The sequence below is a fragment of the Chelonoidis abingdonii genome, chromosome 8 (genome assembly GCF_003597395.2).
Source record: "Chelonoidis abingdonii isolate Lonesome George chromosome 8, CheloAbing_2.0, whole genome shotgun sequence".
Lineage (NCBI taxonomy): Eukaryota > Metazoa > Chordata > Testudines > Testudinidae > Chelonoidis > Chelonoidis abingdonii.
In genome coordinates, this window is record NC_133776.1 from 25,117,825 (window position 1) to 25,137,448 (window position 19,624).

Below are 19,624 nucleotides of genomic sequence, written 5' to 3' on the forward strand. Positions count from 1 at the left end.
CACTTGGGGGTAGGCAAGACAGATCTGACTCCCAAAAGGGGTACAGTCATCTGAAAAGGTTGAGAGCCACTGGTTAGGGTACAGAAAAAATGACTTTTTAATAATAGTAACCATGAGTCTCAGCTTTTTAGATTAGCAGAGTTTTGTCTATCTCCTTGGAGACTACAATCATCTGCACCAATTGATTTTCTGAATGTAAATGAATTAGTCTTCTGATAAAAATTTAAGACTCAGCTATCCAATGCCTAACATAAGAATTTAAAGTGATTTGATACACCTTAGAACTTTTGGGAGCAATCCAGCTTTGGCAGAGGGTGGACTAGATGACTCAGAGGTTTTTTCTTCTTTAATTTGCATGAGTCAATGAGAAACTCTGGAGCTCTCCAAAGGTTCAAACCTGTTCTCAGTCACAGGTAAATTGAATTAGATTATCTTAAACCAATCTAGGGAGGCAAGGACCTGGGGGGAAGCTATAACCATGAAGTCCAAATGATGAAAGTTTGGTGAGACCGCCGAGGCCAGACACACTTGAAAGGGTCTGAGGTGCAGTCTCGCATGCTGTATCACCTATGTGCACGAGGCCATATGAGCCAAGAGTCTGAGGCAGAAATGGCTTGTTGTGATGGGGTGGGCCTTGATCTGCGATATCAGAGATGACATTATCTAGAAGCAAGCTTCTCGGAGGAAGGCTCTGGCCCAGGTGGAATCAAACACTGCAACAGTGAACTCTATCCTCTGAATGGGGATGAGTGCTGACTTCTGCTTGTTTATCAGCAGGTCCAGTGCTTGGAAAGTAGCTTAAACCAGGTGAAGGCTGGCCCTCACCTGGGTCTTGATCATCCAGTCGTCGAGGTAGGGAACACTTGCACTCCTCAACTTCTGAGGAAGGCTGCCATCATTGCCATGCATTTCATGAATACCTGAGGGGCTGCCGACAGGCCAAAGGGGAGGATGGTGAACTGGTAAACATGCCAAAACTGAGAAATCTTCTGTGGCCCCAAAATATGGAGATATGAAAATAGGCATCTTTTAAGTCGAGGGTGACATACTGGTCACCTGGATCCAGGAAGGGAATAACAGAGGCTAGGGAGACCATGTGGAACTTCAGTTTCTTGAGATAACTGTTAAGGAAACACAGGTCTAAGATGGGTCTGAGACCCCTGCTTGGCTTTCAGGATTAGGAAATAAAGGGAGTAAAACCCTTTCCATTTCAAGCTCTGAGGTACCTCTTCCATGGCCCCTACCTGGAAGAGGGCTTGTGCCTCCTGGTCTAAAAGTGGCTCATGAGAAGAGTCCCCGAAGAGGGACAGGGAAGAGGGATGGGAGGGAGGGATGGAAATAAACTGGAGAGTGTAATCTTCCTCCACTGTACTCAGTACCTAGCGGTCTGAGGTGATGAGGGACCATGTTGCGCTGAAGCAGGAGAAAAGGTCTGAAAACAAAAGGGGGGAAGGATCCAGTGCAGGAACTGGTATAATGCCCTCAGGCACTCCATCAAAAGTTCTGCTTGAAGCTTCCCAAGTATCTTTGAGGGCCCAGTAGCTGAAGCAGGTGGGAGCAGTTGTCTGGGTTTATAGCTCCTTTTTGCTTCTTAAACAAGTCCTAACACAGTCGTGGAGCTGAGAAGTGGACCGGTTGATGAAGCCTGATGTGTTTCATTGAAGACACCAAATAGAGAAACCCAGGGACTTGATGGTGGCTCTGGAATCCTTCAGGCTTTGAAGCTTCGCATCCATTTGTTCAGAGAAGAGTGAAGTACCTTCAGATGGAAGGCCCTGGATGGACTGTTGAACCTCTGTTGGCAGAGGTGTGGATCGGAGCCAAGAATATCTGCACATGACCACTGTAGACACCATGAATCTAGATGCCAAATCTGCCACATCCAGGGTAGCCTGTAGGGAGGCCCTGGCCACATTTCCCTTTGTCCACCAACACATACAACTTCTGTCTTGACTCCTGGGGATCAGAGTCCTTCAACATCAAATCCCAAACATTAAAATTGTATCTCCCTAGCAATGCCTGTTGGTTGGCAATGCAGAGCAGTAGACACCCTGTAGAATAAACCTTTCTGCCAAAAAGGTCTAGTCTCTTTGCATCCTTTGGTTTACTGGTCACTCCTTGCTAACCCTGTCTGTCCCTCTCATTGGCCTCAGAGACCACTAGGGACCCTGGATGGGGGTGGGAGCACAAGTACCCACAGCTTTCAGTGGGAACAAAGTGCTTCTTTTCAACCCTTTTTGTGATAGGAGGCAGGGAGGATGGGGTTTGCCACAGGGCTTTAACCAGTCTTATAATGGCCTCATTGAGAGGGAGGATCACTTTTGAAGGGTCTGCAGTGTTCAAAATATCCACCAGGCTGTGGGAGAATTTTTTGACTACTTCCACTTCCAGCTCAAGTTTCAAGGCCACTCTTTTCAACAGCTCTTGGTGAGCTGCGAAGTCATTGTGAGAGGAGATACGCACGCCCCAGACACTGCCTCATCCAGGGATGAAGAAGAGGAGGCTTGCACCAGCAGGGGGTCCTTCTCTTCTCCTTCTGCACCGACCAGGTCCATAGAGCTATGTCCTAAGGCTCGATACTGGGCTCAATACAGGAGTGCAGATTGGGTGCCAGTCATAGGGATAGGGCCTCTCTTCTTTCTGAGACTATGGAGTACGAGTATCTGGAAGAGGGCCCTTATATCAGGGACTCCCTCATGCATTCCAAAATGGTCATTGTATCTGCATAGGCCAGTGCCCACTGTGCCAAGTACTCAGTGGTACCCCTGCGCTTGGATCCACCAACTGGGAGGGTAGGGCTGCTTGGGGGGGGGGGAACTGGCAACAGTTCCTCAAGTGGGAATAAAACCCCACTTCTGAGTCTGACAATGGGCCATCCTCTGGAGACCCTGGAGGGGCAGTACCCATCTGCGTCAGGGAACACTCCAAGGTGGGAAGACTTGCGTAGAGGCGAACAGGGACAGTTTCCCTCTAGATGGTACCAAGGAAGCTGGTACCGAACAGGACTCCAAGACCAAATGCTCCCTTCTGCTCCCCAGCACCACTGCTGCCACCTCTTGTACTGCTGGTGGTGGCTACTGAAAGAACCAGCAGCTCTCTGGCCACAATGAACACCTTCGAGGTTAATGGTACCGTGATCCTGCTGGTGCCACATTGCCCCTCTGCTGCTGAGGTATGGGCCAGGACTTGACTCCACAGAGCCTGCATACGAGGTGGAGTCGATGGTGTCACCCTCAGAGCGGGGGCAGAGGAGTGACCAGACTCAGGTCGCACTCCCCTGCGCTCCCTGTGCTTGCTTTCTTCAGAGTTGGGAAATGTCCCCTCTTGGCCAGCTGCTTCTGATATTTCCTCTTTAGCACCAGTGAAGGAGAACGGTGCTGAGAGACACTCACAGAGAGAGGAACATGCCACTCTGATGCTGAGCTACTGGGTGCCCAGTTGAGCCAGCTCAGCTCCGATGAGGGACGAAGCACTGCCTCCATCAGCAGGGACATCAAACTGGCTTCCTTGTGCTTCTTCATATGGGGCTTGAAGTCCCGACAGATCTGGCAGTGGTCCTTGATATGAGTCTCTCCCAGGCACTTCAGACAACTGAAGTGTGGGTCACTCACAGGCATGGGCTTGTGCAGGAGAAACAGGACTTGAAACCTGGGGACTGAGGCATACCCTGACATCAGTAGCACATGAAACTCCATTATCAGGGTGAAACATGCCGGCTAGCTATATACAACTGAGCTACAACAGTCCAAACAAGGAGGATTTAACTCAGGATTTCTGATGATTCCTGTTTCCAATCAATCTGGAAATACCCAAGGAATGGCCTCCTCCAGTATCTTGGCAGTTCTGGTTAAGGAAGAGGGTAGGGGGGAAAAAAGTTAAAATTTCAGAACTTTTAGGTTGAGTTCTAGACTATTAATACAGGAGGTCGGTACTTATTCCTAAACCAGTATGCCTGGCCCCAGTTCAAGAATACAGGATCCTAGAGTTGGATTTCTGGATTTTTTGGATGGGCAGACTAAGGGAGTAATTTAATAGTTTTAAGGCATTTATTATTTACCATTTATTGACAGATAAAATTCCCTACATGTTTGGCCACCCACAAAATAACAACGTTTACTCACATGTAAGTTCCTGACATTTTGGCCACTGGTACTGTAAACAATGAATGCCTTAAAATTACTGAATTTACCTCACAGCCTGATGGTATGCACACACTTTTACAGTCTATAAACCACTTTCCACTTGAACCAAAGGAGCACCCTAGGAAAACAACTGCAGCTTTAATGAAAAGAACACAAACTGAAGAATGCGCGTGGCACTTTGAAACTACTGACTTCCTTCAAAAAACTACTGTGTCCTTACCATTAAATTCTAGCTGCATATCCTGACATTCTCTGGAATCCTATATAACTGTGCATGTTAGAAGGAATTTCTTCTCTCTGCTGTGACTGGATAAGTATTTATTTCAAATGTTTATTTCAAATGTTATTTCAAATGTTTCAAAAGCGAGCAAGCAAAGGATAATTTTATTTCCTTGTGGTACTAACAGTGAGAATATTGGGGAAAACATGAATAAATAAGGAGTAGGAATCAGGAATGACTGTGGGTTTATATTTTTTCCCCAAGGAAGTTTAATACACATTGTGCATGCCAGATATTGCAGAACTGACAGATGGCTCAACAGATGCTATGGGATAGAAGAAGCTTACTAGGTGAACCATTTAAAGAAAAAGTACCTGAAAAGAGTAAACACCACACCATTCATAGTCAAATTCCTCCCTCAAGCCTCCCTTCTCCAGAAATCTTGCCTGATACCCTAGGGTTGTCGAATGCTGTAGGGGAACTATAATTCTGCTGATGCTAATATTGCAGATTGTCTTTAATGATTCAAGTGGAATCATTTACTTTTCTATCTATAGATGTATACAAGCTGTCATTTGAGCCATAGAAGGGGTTCTGAAAACATTCTGGTGCACACTATGCAAAAATCCTTCCTATGCAGTTAATCTGTTCTGTGGTGTAGATGCACGTATCCATTTAGAGAACGAACTTGTAGGTTCAGGAAGGAATTCCCTCCACTCCATGCAAGGCACTGCACAATGGGCGTACTGCATTCCATGAAATCACTTTGGATCCACTGAGGGCAGCAGCTTAATGGCATTCTGGCTTCAGACAGACAGGTTTTGGAGGATATAACACAGACTGGTCAGGACCGCCTTCTCTGGGCCTGTCCTCATTAGAGAAGCCTGTTTACTTAGGTTTGTACTGTAAGAGATCATTGGCCACACTGCAGAGTAATGGAAAGGCCTCTCTTAACTGGTTTATTGGGACAATGACTCATGCTCTTTAAAGAGACATTGTCAGATGGAACAGTAGAGTAGGAATGCAGAGTAGCCTTGTCTGACAGGGATGAAGTGGTATTAACAATGGGTCTCTTTCTTTTAAGAGTAACAAAGAGTCCTGTGGCACCTTATAGACTAACAAGTATTGGAGCATAAGCTTTCATGGGTGAATACCCACTTCGTCAGACGTAGATCCAGACTAACACGGCTACCCCTCTGATACTTCCTTTTAAGAGTATGTGTTTTCTTAGATATGGCAGGAGGAAGGATAACTTTCCAGCCTCATTCTGACCACCAGAAAGCACTTGTTTTCAGTGAAGGTTAAGTCCATTTATTTGTTTTCTTCTTAGACTTCTCTGGTTTTCAGTCACTTTTTACACCTCCCATGGGAAGACTAAACCAAGTTGAGGGGTACAATTAGCCTAAGGAAAATTCTCGTGCACAGCATGCTGTTAAACACTCATGCTGCTCATCCTCTGAGTCAGAATATAACTGGGGAAGTAGAGCCTCAAGATCATTTGTGTCAGGATTAAAAATTCTGCAACTCTATTAGTTTCTTATGCCAGTTCAGGTGTGAGGTAGGTGATAATCCATCTAGGTAGAGACTAACCCTGTCCACTGAGGGATACTAATGCTTTAATATGGCTAAATATAAATGTGTACATCTAAGAACAAAGAATATAGGCCATATTTACAGGATGGGGGACTCTTTCCTGGGAAGCAGTGACCCTGAAAAAGATTTGGGCATCATGGTAGATAATCAGCTGAACATGAGCTCCCAATGCCATGTTGTGGTCAAAAGAGCTAATGCAATCCTGTGTTGTATCAACCAGGCAAGGTACTAACAAACTTCAACAGGACTTTATTTTTAAAGCGGAAACGTCTTTACCAAACTGCTGCTGCACCCTCTGAAACTCTCACTCTGCCTCCTCAACTCCTCCCCCATCCTTCCTGTTTCCTGTCCTTTCAGACTCCCAACAGCCAGTGCTCCCAGTTCTAATAATCACAAGCAACATCTAAACACCACATCCTGGGATGCGTAAATAGGGGACTCTCGAGTTGGAGTAGAGAGGTTATTTTACCTCTATATTTGGCACTGGGGTGACTGCTGCTAGAATACTGTGTCCAGTTCAGGTGTCCACATTTCAAGGAGAGGGTTCAGAGAAGAGTCACAAGAATGATTAAAGGACAAGAACATATGCCTTATAGTGACAAATTCAAGGAGCTCAATCTATTTAGCTTAACGAAAAGAAGATTAAGGGGTGACTGGATTACAGTCTGTAAGTACCTACATGGGGAACAAATATTAGATAATAGGCTCTTCATTGTAACACAGAAAGGTATAATATAATCCCAGGTCTGAAAGTTGAATCTAGACATATTCAGACTGAAAATAAAGGATAATTTTATTTTTTTTTAACAGTGAGCATAATTAACCACTGGAACAAGGTTTGTGATGGATTCTCCATCACTGACAATTTTTAAATCAAGACTGGTTGTTTTTCTAAAAGATCTGCACTAGGAATTATTTTGGGGAAGTTCTATGTCTTCCATTATACAGGAAGTCAGATTACCTGATCATAATGGTCTCTTCTGGCCTTGGAATCTACTTATCTATGAAACACTCAAGGACTGCTCTTGCAGAGTTGTTAAATGGATGAATTACTAATTTGGTTTTAGAGATTTTGTACTCTGTAGCAGAGCTGAATGAAGAAATCACAGTGAACATCTTGTCTATTCACCTATTTTCTGTTTGCAAGTTGTTGTCAAACAGCTTACAATGCTCTCAAATTCAATAATTATTCAGAATTACTTCCAGAAATTTTTGTCTATAGCTTATTCAAACAGTTCATTGGAAATATTCAAAATTTTAGTTGAGTTGCTTAGTTTTGTATGGATACATAGACCATATAATGTTTCATTATTATTTCTTATTTGTATTGGGGTGGCACCCAGGAGTCCCAGTCATGGGCCAGGACCTTACTCTGGTAGATGCTGTGCCTATGCTGAATGAACATAACTCTTAGAATCAGGTTTCTGGCTTATCATGTTTACAACTTCAGAATTCACTTCCCAAGAATATTCTCCAACATTCACTTAAAATTTGTTATTTGCACGAACATCATGACCCAGTAAACCCATTTCTTAGAATATTCCCAGAAAGTGAACACACTCAAAAAGCACAAACACAGTCAAAGACAATTTATTTAGAAGAGTGAACCAAATATTCATAGCAAAGTTTTGCAATATTTGCCCATGTCTGCTGTGCTCTAATGTAGGCCACGTTGGTTGGCGGATTGTTCTTAGAAGAACAGATTCTTTTCTGAGCTAGGCCCAGATATTTTCTAAATACAGTCAACAACAATAACAATGACTCAGAAAATCACTTGTGGTTTCTTCTTCTGCTGCTCAATAAAAAACATGAAGGCCATAAGTGAGAGCAGCCATAACATGCTTACACATAAAATACTCTCTACACTGTTTTATATTATAATTGACTGAGCAAAAAGGTTATTTCTCCCTCCAAGATACAACGTCATGTTTTTTATCTTATCACCTATCAGTAAATCTCCCCGTGTTTTAAAATCTCAGGCCAATCTCCTAATCCTCTAGCTGCAGGGAGTTGTCAGTCAGTGTAACGCTAATGTAATCTACCCAGAGTTCAAACTGGAGCCTATTTTAATTAACAGATGGGCTTCAAAACCTCTGAATTTCAAGCTAACAATTTAAAACAGGGTTATCAAATTCCTGGGCTGTTTAATGTAGTTATTCTACCACCCATGACAGAATCAGATTCTGCAGATGGCAAGGTTTGTTTGTTTTTGTAATTAAGTTTTTAGTTCTAATGATTGAGAAGATAATATTCTGAACTGGAACCTGTGTAGGGTTTCGACATTAGGTTGAAAAACACCTGACATCTAAGAGAAGTGTCAATGGTCCCCATTCAATAAGGTGCTAATTCTGAAGTTTAATTATAATTCAAAGGCCAGATCTTCAGATGACTGCATTCCTGATATATATATCTAATTACCATAATTGTACATGCAAATCAGGCAACTGACTATGCAAATGGACAACTGAACAAAGGGCTGGAATAGCAGTCATTTCCCCCCACTGAATGTAACAGTGAGTTTGTCAACTATGGACTTGTTGGGACTAGGATTTAAAAGTGTGGTGTCAGCTAACACACGCTAACAAACATGTTCTAAAAGACTAGCAAAGACAAGGCACACTGCCTTTAATGCATGCTAAACTGGTCAAGACAAAGCTGAGGCTTCCCCTAGCATTAAAGAGAGGGTACCTTGCACACACTAGATTTTAAAAACATGTTTGTTTGAAGATGTTATCTAACATCACATCTTTAAATTCTAGTCTAGACAAGGCCTAGAAGGGCCACACTCTACCCTTGAGCTTCTACCAACCTCCATTTATCATCTGTGGTAGCTCCACAGTGGTAGGAGCGTGGTCACAAACTATGTAGCTCCAGCACATGGATTATAATTTAAAATATAATTTATCCTAGCTTTACCCATGGTGCCTCCCCTATATTAAGTGCTGCATTCCAGATCATACTATCCAGTAATTCAAGCTAACACCACTGATCACCCTGAGAAATATTTTTTTTAATCGGTCTTCATCCTGCACTATAGAAGTCAATAAGAGTTTTGCCACCGATATCAGTGGGAGCAGAATCTTGTCCTTTATGAGCAGAAGATAAAGAGAAGAATTTCAGCTATTTACTGCCCAGAAAAAATGCAATATATTTGATCTTGTTTTAAAATAAGAATAAAGTTATGGCATTGAGCTATACAGCATTCCCCCACTGAGGGCCAATTTTTGAACCCCTTATTTCCATTAGCAAGCAGGTACTTGCTTGAGTACTGCCACTGAAGTCAATGGGAATTACTACTCATCAATGACAGTGAGGCATTCACAAACTGGCCCTAAGATGGGCGCCTCAGGAACCATTTTAAACTTCATATCACAGGCACATCCTGAAAACATAAACAGGGCAGAAGATTTATTACATTATAGGAAGGGACAGGTAGATTTCATTAGGCATGAAGTTCGGCACAAGTTTCAAACACAAATTCATTTCAGGTGTGTTTGATGAAATCAGAAAAAGGACATAAACTTGGGGAAATTAAGAGCATTAAAGCCACTCCAGTGATATAAACAAATCCTCAATACCTTCCTTTTTAAGAGATATGAATGTATTTAGAATAAGTGTAAATATTAAGGACTGCAAGGTCTCAAGAGTGAGGTGTTTTATACTGAATCTGCCCCACCTGAATACTTAGTAAATAGATTTTCATTTTCCACCATGATTGGTACAAGCCTTTTATCCAGAATCAATCACATTAAAATCTTTTGTTAAAGCTCTCACTAACCTTCCATAGGGGTATTATTGTCTGGTCGATTTGCAAAGACAACATCCACATACTCGAGCTGCAGTCTCTGGAGAGAAGCCTTTAATCCTAGAAGCAGCAAGAAAAAAAAAGAATATACACCATTAGAAATTGCCAGAATGAAGTTTGGAACACATCACAAAAGAGGTGACAGTTCTGACACATCACAGTGCTGGACTAGTCTAAAATGTACACTGGAGATGGATGATGATGTCTCATGTCTGCTCAGCCACATTACAAAATATCAGAAAGTTTGGCTTCATGCAGAATTCATAGCCCTCCACAAGAATTTTTTTTAATTACACTCAAATTTGGATTGGAAAAGACACCATCTTGGTGAGCCTGTCAATTGGCAGCCTCCAGGGACAGAGTGCATTGATGTTGTTTCAGAGTTAATCTAATCAAAACCCTGTCAGAGAGTATTTTTGCATCACCCTATGGCACATTACATTGGCATGGTTGCCACTCCAGGGGCTTTCCAGAAATGACAACCCAGGGGAGAGGAATCATGACATTGTTATATATTTATGATTACTAAGACTATTACAACCCTGACAAAATTTGATACCGAACAGGCTTCTTCTACCAAGTTAAACAGAATTTACTCTCTATTTGCAAAAGTTATCCAGCAAACTGCAACAAGCTGAACTCATAATGTTGCACAAAAAGCCAGGCTATGGGCTTGTGGCTACTTAGTCCTGGGAGCCAGAAGACTTGGGTTCTATTCCTGACTCCCACACATTTATTATGTGTCGGGACAAAGTCACTTTCTGTATCTCAATTTCCTCATTTATAAAATGGGAATAACATTAATGCTTACTGACTTCACACGAGTGCTGTGAGGCTTAATTCATTATATAAGGGCTTGGCTACACTTGTGAGTTACAGCACAATAAAGGAGCCCCATCCACACTGGCAAGGCACGTAGTGTGCTCCGACTCCGCGGCTACAGCACTGCTGGTACTCCACTTCAGTGAGAGGAATAATGTTTGCTGCGCCTTGGCAACAATGCCCAAGCACCAGTGTGAATGAGGTGTTGTGTTACTGCGTTCTGATCGACCTCTGGAAATATTCCATAATCCCCTTAAATCAAGTGGCCACTCTTGTCATTGTTTTGAACTCGCTGTAGGAATGTGGATATGCCCTTTCAAAGCTCCATTTCTGATAGATGGCTGCTTATCTGTTCCGGGACAAAGGAATGCTGCTTGCTTTGAGTGAATGAGTGAGAGAGAGGTAGGGGGTGGGGGTTCTGAACTTACAAGACAGCATGCTGACATGCTCTCAGCCCCCCCCAAAACCCACTCTCTCTCCCTCCACATACACACAACATAGTATACTGTAATGCTAAATTTATTTTAAATTGTTTAATCCCTTTCCTTGCCCCCCCCCCCCAAAAGAGGACTAGCACCTCGGTTGATGTAAACTGGCTTATTTCCAGAGGGCTAAATCTCCAGCTGGTGTAAATCAGAGCTACACCAGCTATAAACAAAAGTTACAGGGTGTTATAATCACACGATTATAACAACAATTCAGAAAACAGATAAAATTTATATTTCCAGAGAACTAGTGTACTATATTTTTTAATGGAGAACCTGGCTCATTTAAATTAGTTATAAAAAGTAAACAATCTTTTTGTAAGCACCTGAGAAAACTGCATCCCTCTGCTACAAATCACAGCACTTGTCTTGTTTGAAAATGTTTTAGAAATCTTTCAGGTAGTTGTACAGTGCAGATCTCTTGTCAAGCTTCATAGAGAAAACCCTCTGTTCGTGACACCTCACACAGGCACACTGTACCTCTAATTAAAGTATAGCTACCACTGGCTATTGCTGATACAATATATCATGGAATGCACAGCTCTACAATATTCAAAGAGAACTTGAACTATCTGTCGCTGGGAGCTCTCCACTTGTTAATTTTAATTCCACATGAAGGTTAGAGGTCCTTTTCCTTTCTTTTTCTTTTGTGCCTAAAATCAGGGGCAGCTCCAGGCCCCAACACACCAAGCACGTGCTTGGGGCAGCAAGCCATGGGGGGCGCTCTGCCGGCACCGCAAGGGCAGCAGGCAGGCTGCCTTCGGCGGCTTGCCTGCAGAGGGTCCGCTGGTCCGAAGGGTCCGCCGAAGCCGTGGGATCAGCGGACCCTCTGCAGGCAAGCCGCCGAAGGCAGCCTGCCTGCCGTGCTTGGGGCAGCAAAATGCCTAGAGCTGCCCCTGCCTAAAATGATCAGTATCTTAACTGTAACAAGGCAAAAGGTTTGCAGTGAACAATTCATAAAATGTATTCAGCCTTTTTTCTGCTCGAGAACTATCTGCAAACAGGTTTAGTGGAAGAATGGTTCACACAAATGTATTACAGCTTGCACATTAGTGGCATATAATTTGCCACAACTACTAATTCACATTTTCTCCTCATAATTTGCTATGCATGCTGTGTATAATAAATCAAAACAAAACCCTAGATCCAGCTACAGTAACTCCTCCCTTAACATTGTAGTTATGCTCCTGAAAAATGCTACTTTAAGCAAAATAATGTTAAGCAAATCCAATTTCCCCATAAGAATTAATGTAAATGAGGGGGGGAGGGCTTAGGTTCCAGGGAAATGCTATTTGCCTGACAAAAGACTATATTTTATGTATATAGATACACACACACATATACACAGTATACATTTTAAACAAACAATTTAATACTGTACACAGCAATGATGATTGTGAAGCTTGGTTGTGGTGGTGAAGTCAGGGGGTGGGATGTTTTCCCAGGGAATGCCTTACTGGTAAATGAGGCACTAGCAATCGGCTGAGCCCTCAAGGGTTAACATGTTGTTGTTAATGTAGCCTCATACTGTACAAGGCAGAATGAATGGATGGAGGGGAGACAGCTTGGCAGAGAGACACAAAGACACACACTATGTGTGTGAGAGAGATCCGCATTTCCCCTTTAAGTATGCTGACCCCACTCTAAGTACACTGCTTTTTTAAGTAGTTCAGGAAGTTGAGACAGCAGCGGCTGCCAGCAACTTCCCTTCATCCTGTGCCCTGTCATGTCCCCCGGCGCCCCACTCTGTGGAGATGGGGGGCAGGACCGTGGGGAGGAGTACACCTTGACTTTAGCAACCCTTCCCCTACCCCCACAGAGCAAGCAGGAGGCTCCCGGAAGCAGCTCTCAGGCAGAGAGGGGAGAGACAACTGAACTGCCCAGCAACTAATAGCCTGCTGAGCGGCTGCTGCACAGGGAACTTAGGGGAGCGGGGAGCTGATGGGGGGCTGCTGGTCCACCCTGGTTCCAAATCTCTCCACTAGCTCCAACAGGCTGCTCTTCCTGCAAGCAGTGGACAAAGCAGGGGGCTGCCAAACAACAATATAAGGGAGCATTGTGCAACTTTAAACAAGGATGTTCTGTAATTGATCAGCAATGAGGCTTGAGCCCATCTCTATAGCACAGTATATTATTACTATGCATAATTAATATTTGTAAGTCTGAACTTTTCTTTTTCTAACCTGCTTTATTTTTAACACTAGCAATGTTTTGGATCAAATGTGAATACACCTCGAAGAACGGGGCATACATTTTAACAGCTTTTGCAATAGCTACCAGACACAATTAGGTTTTGTCTCATATGTGAGAGGCAAGACTAATCATCTATGAAATTCACAACTCAATAAAAAGTATTTCATTTTTCAACATGCCTGTAATTTTCAATTATTGCAAAATAAAATCTACTCAAGTGGTATATTTTTCAAATGGAATTTGATACTGAAATGTAACAGGGACAGTATCACTTAGCAAAGAGCTTGCTTGTGTAATGATGCACACCAAACATTTCTCTGTGGGAATCTGCAAGATTTTATTTTAGCACATAGTGCATGGAATTCTTAGCTTTAGAATAAGCGGGCTGACATAGAGCACATAATTTTGTAGCAGTGTAAAGAACATATACAAATTCCTTTCAAAACAGAAGACAGAAGCAGCTCAAATAGCCACAAGAAATGGGTGGTTTGAAATCCCTTTGTGTAGTGTATGGACACAGATACAGGGACAGATTCTTTCTTGCCATAATATAGAAGGAGCCTTCCTTCTCGTAAGCTCCCTCCCCTTCACGACGGCACCCCCCACATAGCAGCTCCGTGCTCTGCGACGTACAGAATTGTGGGGCCCTGGCTGTACTGCGTTCCTTGCAATAACTTGCAGAGGTGAGGGACCAATCTGCACTGGGAGTGCCTCCATATGCAGGGGAAGTGTTCACATTGCACTGTACCTCTGTGGTCAGGAACTACCCAGAGGGATTTAATCTCTCCTAGCTATTTGACCTGCTTCTGCTTTCTCTTGTGAATGGAATTTGTATTGCATATTCTTTACACAGTTATGAAATTATATGTTATACACCTAATCTGCTTACTCTAAAGCACAAGGACACCATTTGCTGGGTGCTAAAATATAATCAACAGTTTTTGGCATGTACTGTTAAGCACCCAAGCTCTTCTGTATTGTCCTTGCTTAATTTCCATATCAAACTCTATAACAAAAATGCACCTCTTGAAGCACTATCCTCCCACATACTCTCCCCGGAGTGGCAAGAAGGCTCACGGAGCTGAACATGGGGCTGAGCTTGTCTGGCACAATCTGATCCTTAAGATTTTGGTACACTATATGAAGATCTCGAGAGCCAAATCTGCAGAAACTTCGACCAGCCTTCGACCAGTGCCTTGCACAATGGGCAACCCAGCTGGCTTCTCTGTGCTCCTGCAATATACATGTTTAATAATAATAATACCTATCTGTATGTACAAAATTGAGTTTGGATAAATACTTGGGCAATAGACCCATAATTGTCTATTGCCCAAGTATTTATCCAAACTCAATTTTGTACATACAGATAGGTATTATTATTATTAAACATGTATATTGCAGGAGCACAGAGAAGCCAGCTGGGTTGCCCATTGTGCAAGGCACTGTCCAGACATGTGCACGTATTCAAGGGATGAGGCATGCAAGCCAAAACTCTGGCCACATAATTTTGGGCATTGAAAGTTAGAGGCTGGTTTTAAATGTTTGGCTTCTATGGGCCATCTCGTCTACTCTCACACTTCAGTCCCATAAACAGACCAAACCCAGACCAAACCCATTGGTCTATTTAATGTTTCAGCTCCTTTTCTGCATGCCCCTCCAACACTCTTCTTTCAGGTGACTCAGAGCAATGCTATCACCTCCTCCTCTCCAAGACTTGCATCCTACTGAACTATTGGTATTAACTCAATCACTCCCTTCCTCAATTTTCTCTTTTTACTAACTTACTCATTTTCCTTTTATGACCTGTACTCAGAGTTTTAAATCAAAGGGCTTCCAATATTGCTTCAAGAATGCTTTTAAGATGACAATTTTGGATGAAATCATAAACCTTTCCAAGAAGCTGCATTCTCCCTATAGGAAGTTTGCAGCTGAGACTGCTCACACTTAATATGATGGAATTGAGTCTGGATTTTCTTCTGTGTTCTATAGGCACATTACAAACAAAAACAACATTAAATACATTCAGATCAGCTGTCAGCCCCACCCCCTTAGGTCACCCACCATCCAGAGAGACTCAAAAGGTGATGGCGCTGGCAACTGGCTGGACTGGGTTTGCTGGGGGTTTCCCAGGGTCTATGCCAGGGACTCCTTACCCCTCCTAATTAATCAGAGCTCAGCTTGGTGGTGTGCTGCTAGTGGTATGAAACCCTCTTATACAGGCTGGACGGGAGGGAGGAGCTGCCCCCTTATTTAGACTGAGCGGGAGAAGAGCAAAAGAGAACAGAGGGATTCAGAAGGAAGTGAAGTAGTACAGACAGATGAGAAATGGGAAGAATACACATATGAGAAATGGAACAAATGATAAGAACAATGGAGAATAAAAGAAAAATTTCAAAAGAGATTATGGGTAAGATCCTCAGCTGGTGTAAATCATCAGAGCTCCAGAGACTTCAGTGGAGTAACATTCACCAACCGGGGTCTTGCCCACAGAATTTAAACTTTTTCAAATAAACAAAACCAAGAGGAATTCTTTGTTTTGGCTTGTGTGCTCAGGTCCTCCCCTCTCAAGTTCTCCCTCTCTCCTTTATGCTTCTCTTCTTTCAGTAAAGAGATCTGTACAACACAGATTCTTCCCAGACATTTTTGCCATTTTATTGAACAGATCAGGTGAAAGGAGATTTCTCTAGCATGATTAAAATCCCTAGTCACTAAACAGCCAACAAGAGGCGACAAAAGGATAATTTAAAACTCAGTCGGACTTCACAAGTGCAAATATTGGGGCTGATCCCATTGAACTCCTATTCATTTTATAAAGAATAGGATTGGGCATATTCTCAAGAACAATGTTTTAAACCTCCAGCAGTCTGCACAAGGCAAGAAATACTGGGAGATAGGTGGTGTAATTAATGAGGGGTTCAGGTGAGCAATATTCCTGAAAAAACTGTATACAATAATGTATGTCACAGATTGCTGAATGAATTTGTTTAACAAGTCAATGGTTAAAAAGCAGATGTTATAGATGTAAAGTATTTGAAGTTTCTCGTATCCATTGCATTTCTTCACCCCTTGTGCAGAGATCCAGCATCAGGCCCTCTGCTCCACTTAGGCCTCCGAACTGGGACTGCACAAGAGGTTGGCTGTCTGAGCAGCTGCAGCGGGGTGCCTGAACAGCTTTCCACAAACTGATCTCCACATCAAGAAATGGAACCGGTATGGAAGATCAATTTGGGGGAGGCCAGCACAGGGGAAGGGCTGTGGATCCACATTTATGTCCCAATGCCCAAAACAGCCATGGAGGAACTATGGCTGCTTTTCCAACCCACAGTTTGGAGAAGCGGCTCTGCACACTGGCCCACGTTGTGACATGAATTTCACCTGTCTTCATCCTCACACTCCATCTGCACTGTGTCCGAATACCTGGGCTTCATGCAAGTGGAGTGAATCTCATCTTTGTTGTGATTAATATGAACAAAAGTATTGTCAAGATTAAAATGAACAAAAGTATTGTCAATGTTAGGCCTCAAACTTCTGGAAGCTTCAGAAGGCAAGCCTTGCAGAATTAAACTGAAACTTGTGGTCAGGATGCGCTGCAACCAGATAACACTTTAGGCTGACTCATATGTATTAAGATAATCTATTCACCTGCACATAACTTATAAAATCCACATTGACCATATTTGAGGCATTTGGCTACATGGAGATAAGTTATACACCTGCACATAACCTATAAAGTCAAAGCAACCATGCTAAGCACTCTAAAAATTTCGCTCACCCTGATTGGATGGTCTGTTTTAAAACACTGCCAACAGATAAAATAAAAAGTACGAAGGCACAGGACTAAAGCTGTGTGTTTCGGTCATAAGGGAAACCTGACCCACACCCCCTGAACCGAAGGGACATGTACTTCTCGACTGTCTGTACCTGGTCAGTGCGGAAAATGGCCGACTGAAGGGTAATGTATTTTCAGATGAATGCAGGGTAAGATTATGGAGTAAAGAAGTCTGGTTGCTCAAGCTGAATTGATCTCAAGTTATATCGATACTATAGTGTTAAGACTAGTAGTAAGTACCCAATGAATAACTTTACATGTACTTGTGCTTGTCTTCAGTATAATTTGCCATTTATATTAATCCTTATTCAGGGCTGGTCTTTAATCTTTCTTTTCTTATGTTGTCTGTGTTGCCTTTATAGCCGGAGGTCATTAAAAAGCTTTTTTGAGGAATAATTGGTAGTTTTAATTTCTCTTATCCAGGCATTACTCAACCTCTGTGTTGGATGGTGGGAAGCAGCGATCACCCAGGGCACAATTAGGGCCCTGATGCGTGTCCTCTTCTTCCTTCATCTATGCTTGTTGTTTTTTTTCCTTATTCAAGATGCTTCTTAAGCCAGATGGATTCTTGGAATGGATAAGGCACATTTACAGCACATACCTTCAATGATGTGTTTTCTTGAAAGTCCCCTTTCTGTTTCAGCTCTGCAAAGGTAAAATTACTATTAGTGTGGGTGTTGTTATTATTATAACACTCCTAAAAAACTGATGTTCTTAGATTTGCCACTTTTATATTCCAGTCAGAACAAGCTTTAGATGTTTGAGAAATGAAAAAATTAGAACTCAAATAACAGAGCTACCCTTCACTGGAGAAGACACAACCAAATTCCAGAGACAATAGCATCCGGAAGCAACAACATTCATACTAATAATACCCAGTAACATTCATCCTTTCTATAGTAATGTACAACCTGACATGCAATTTATCATTCTTTTAGAAGTAGGAGAATGCAGTGATTAAGTTTCATTGGAAGATGAAGCAAAACCCAATACAAGCTTCAATTAAATGTGATGAACTAGGATTTGATATAATTCCCTGTCCTAACTGGTCTCCTATGTTTTTCCCTCAAATGTAGACATACTGTCAGTTTTATGAACTACAACAAAGTAATTAATATGGGCTTTCAGAGATGCCTTATTCAGACAAAAGTCCACTTGACGAGTCAATAGGAATTTTGCTTGAGTAAGGACTGCAAGATCAGGCCCAGCATTATTAAACGATGACATAGTTTCATCGTGGATTGTATATACTGTAGACATCCCACTTCTAAGGAAAAAGTACAAGAAATTACATCCATTTTGTGTGGCCCATATTTCAAATCTAAACTAGATTTAGAGGCAATATAACATTTTATAATCTTACTTGAAAACTGTTTAATTTTGTATGTGTTTGCAACATACCAACCATATTTTGAGTCTGAAGCAAAGCAATAGCACAATAAAGTAAAATAAGACTATTACTATAAATCTACAGTACTCAAATGCATAGCATTCTCTTATTCATAGCCAGAGTCTGCTGGAAAAGCCAAAACCTATTCCACAGATTGCAGTTTTTATAAATTATGATAAGGAGTAAATTTTACATTTTTTCTGAGACATTCTGATAGCCTTTGATTTCAGTGTGTTTCAAAATACACTGTGGAGATCAGATTGGAAGGAAGGCAGACAGACAGAAAGATTGTACAGAGTTTGAAAAGCAAAACCCGTTAAATCTCTTTAAATAATTTAACCAATAGTTTAAACACTGGTAACACACCAGAAGTAAATTCAGCCAGTAAAATTTGTGCTTCAAGCCCACAACAGAGGGCAAACTCTCTTTCATTTAGCTCAACACTAAGAAAGAAATGGCCCATTTTTATCTCAAACAAGATGGTCTTTTTTATCTGAGCTCACTGCAGGGAGTGATCTTAACTCAAACCCACAGGTCAGGCAGACATTTTTAACACTGTGTTAAATAAAATGCTATCGTGTTGGCAGGATTGGGCGGCTTTTCTCCTGTGGAGTATTATGCTGGTTGCATGCCTTCTGATTTCACCCATGTTATGGAAATGGGAGTTTAAGAGACTGCACTTGAACAATCTAAATGAATTATCTTGCATCAAAAGAGTGCAGCTGGGTTATTCCTTTCGGTGCCATTTGCTAGGATCTAATGCCAGGTTGATATCTTTGTTGAGCACTGACTTCTTTAAAAGTCTTCTTCAAATGAACACAAATTAGCCCCAAGATTTCACTAACCTGTATATAACTTGGTTGCCTTAAAGGGATAAAGCCATGCGGAATCAAACTGTATTATCTATAACCATACAACTATAAAACTTACTTTCCACCCCAGTAGAGTTTTGTTGTTATGACCAGACTGGATCTCCTATATATAAAAAAGAAAAAGTATGTTGCAATTTTGTTTTTAACAGGCATATGGAGTAGAAATCAAAGCAAAAACCCACCCTCTTTAAATGTTGTACCACTCCTAAAGTGGCAATTTTTTTTTATTCACAGCTAAAGCAGTCATAAGGTTTGTCTTCAAAGGAGACCCTC

At 42.1% G+C, this 19,624-nt stretch overlaps 1 protein-coding gene across 3 annotated transcripts in view; it reads right to left on the reverse strand.

The window, feature by feature from the left end:
• KCNAB1 (potassium voltage-gated channel subfamily A regulatory beta subunit 1) overlaps positions 1-19,624 on the reverse strand; it is a 226,628-nt gene that overhangs the window by 24,876 nt on the left and 182,128 nt on the right. For all 3 annotated transcript variants that reach the window (XM_075068437.1, XM_075068438.1, XM_075068439.1), the window contains exons 6-8: positions 19,410-19,454; positions 17,691-17,734; positions 9,734-9,820 (exon numbers count right to left, since the gene is read on the reverse strand). In XM_075068437.1, the coding sequence (XP_074924538.1) occupies positions 9,734-9,820; positions 17,691-17,734; positions 19,410-19,454 (176 nt within the window). The remainder of the gene's footprint in view (positions 1-9,733; positions 9,821-17,690; positions 17,735-19,409; positions 19,455-19,624) is intronic.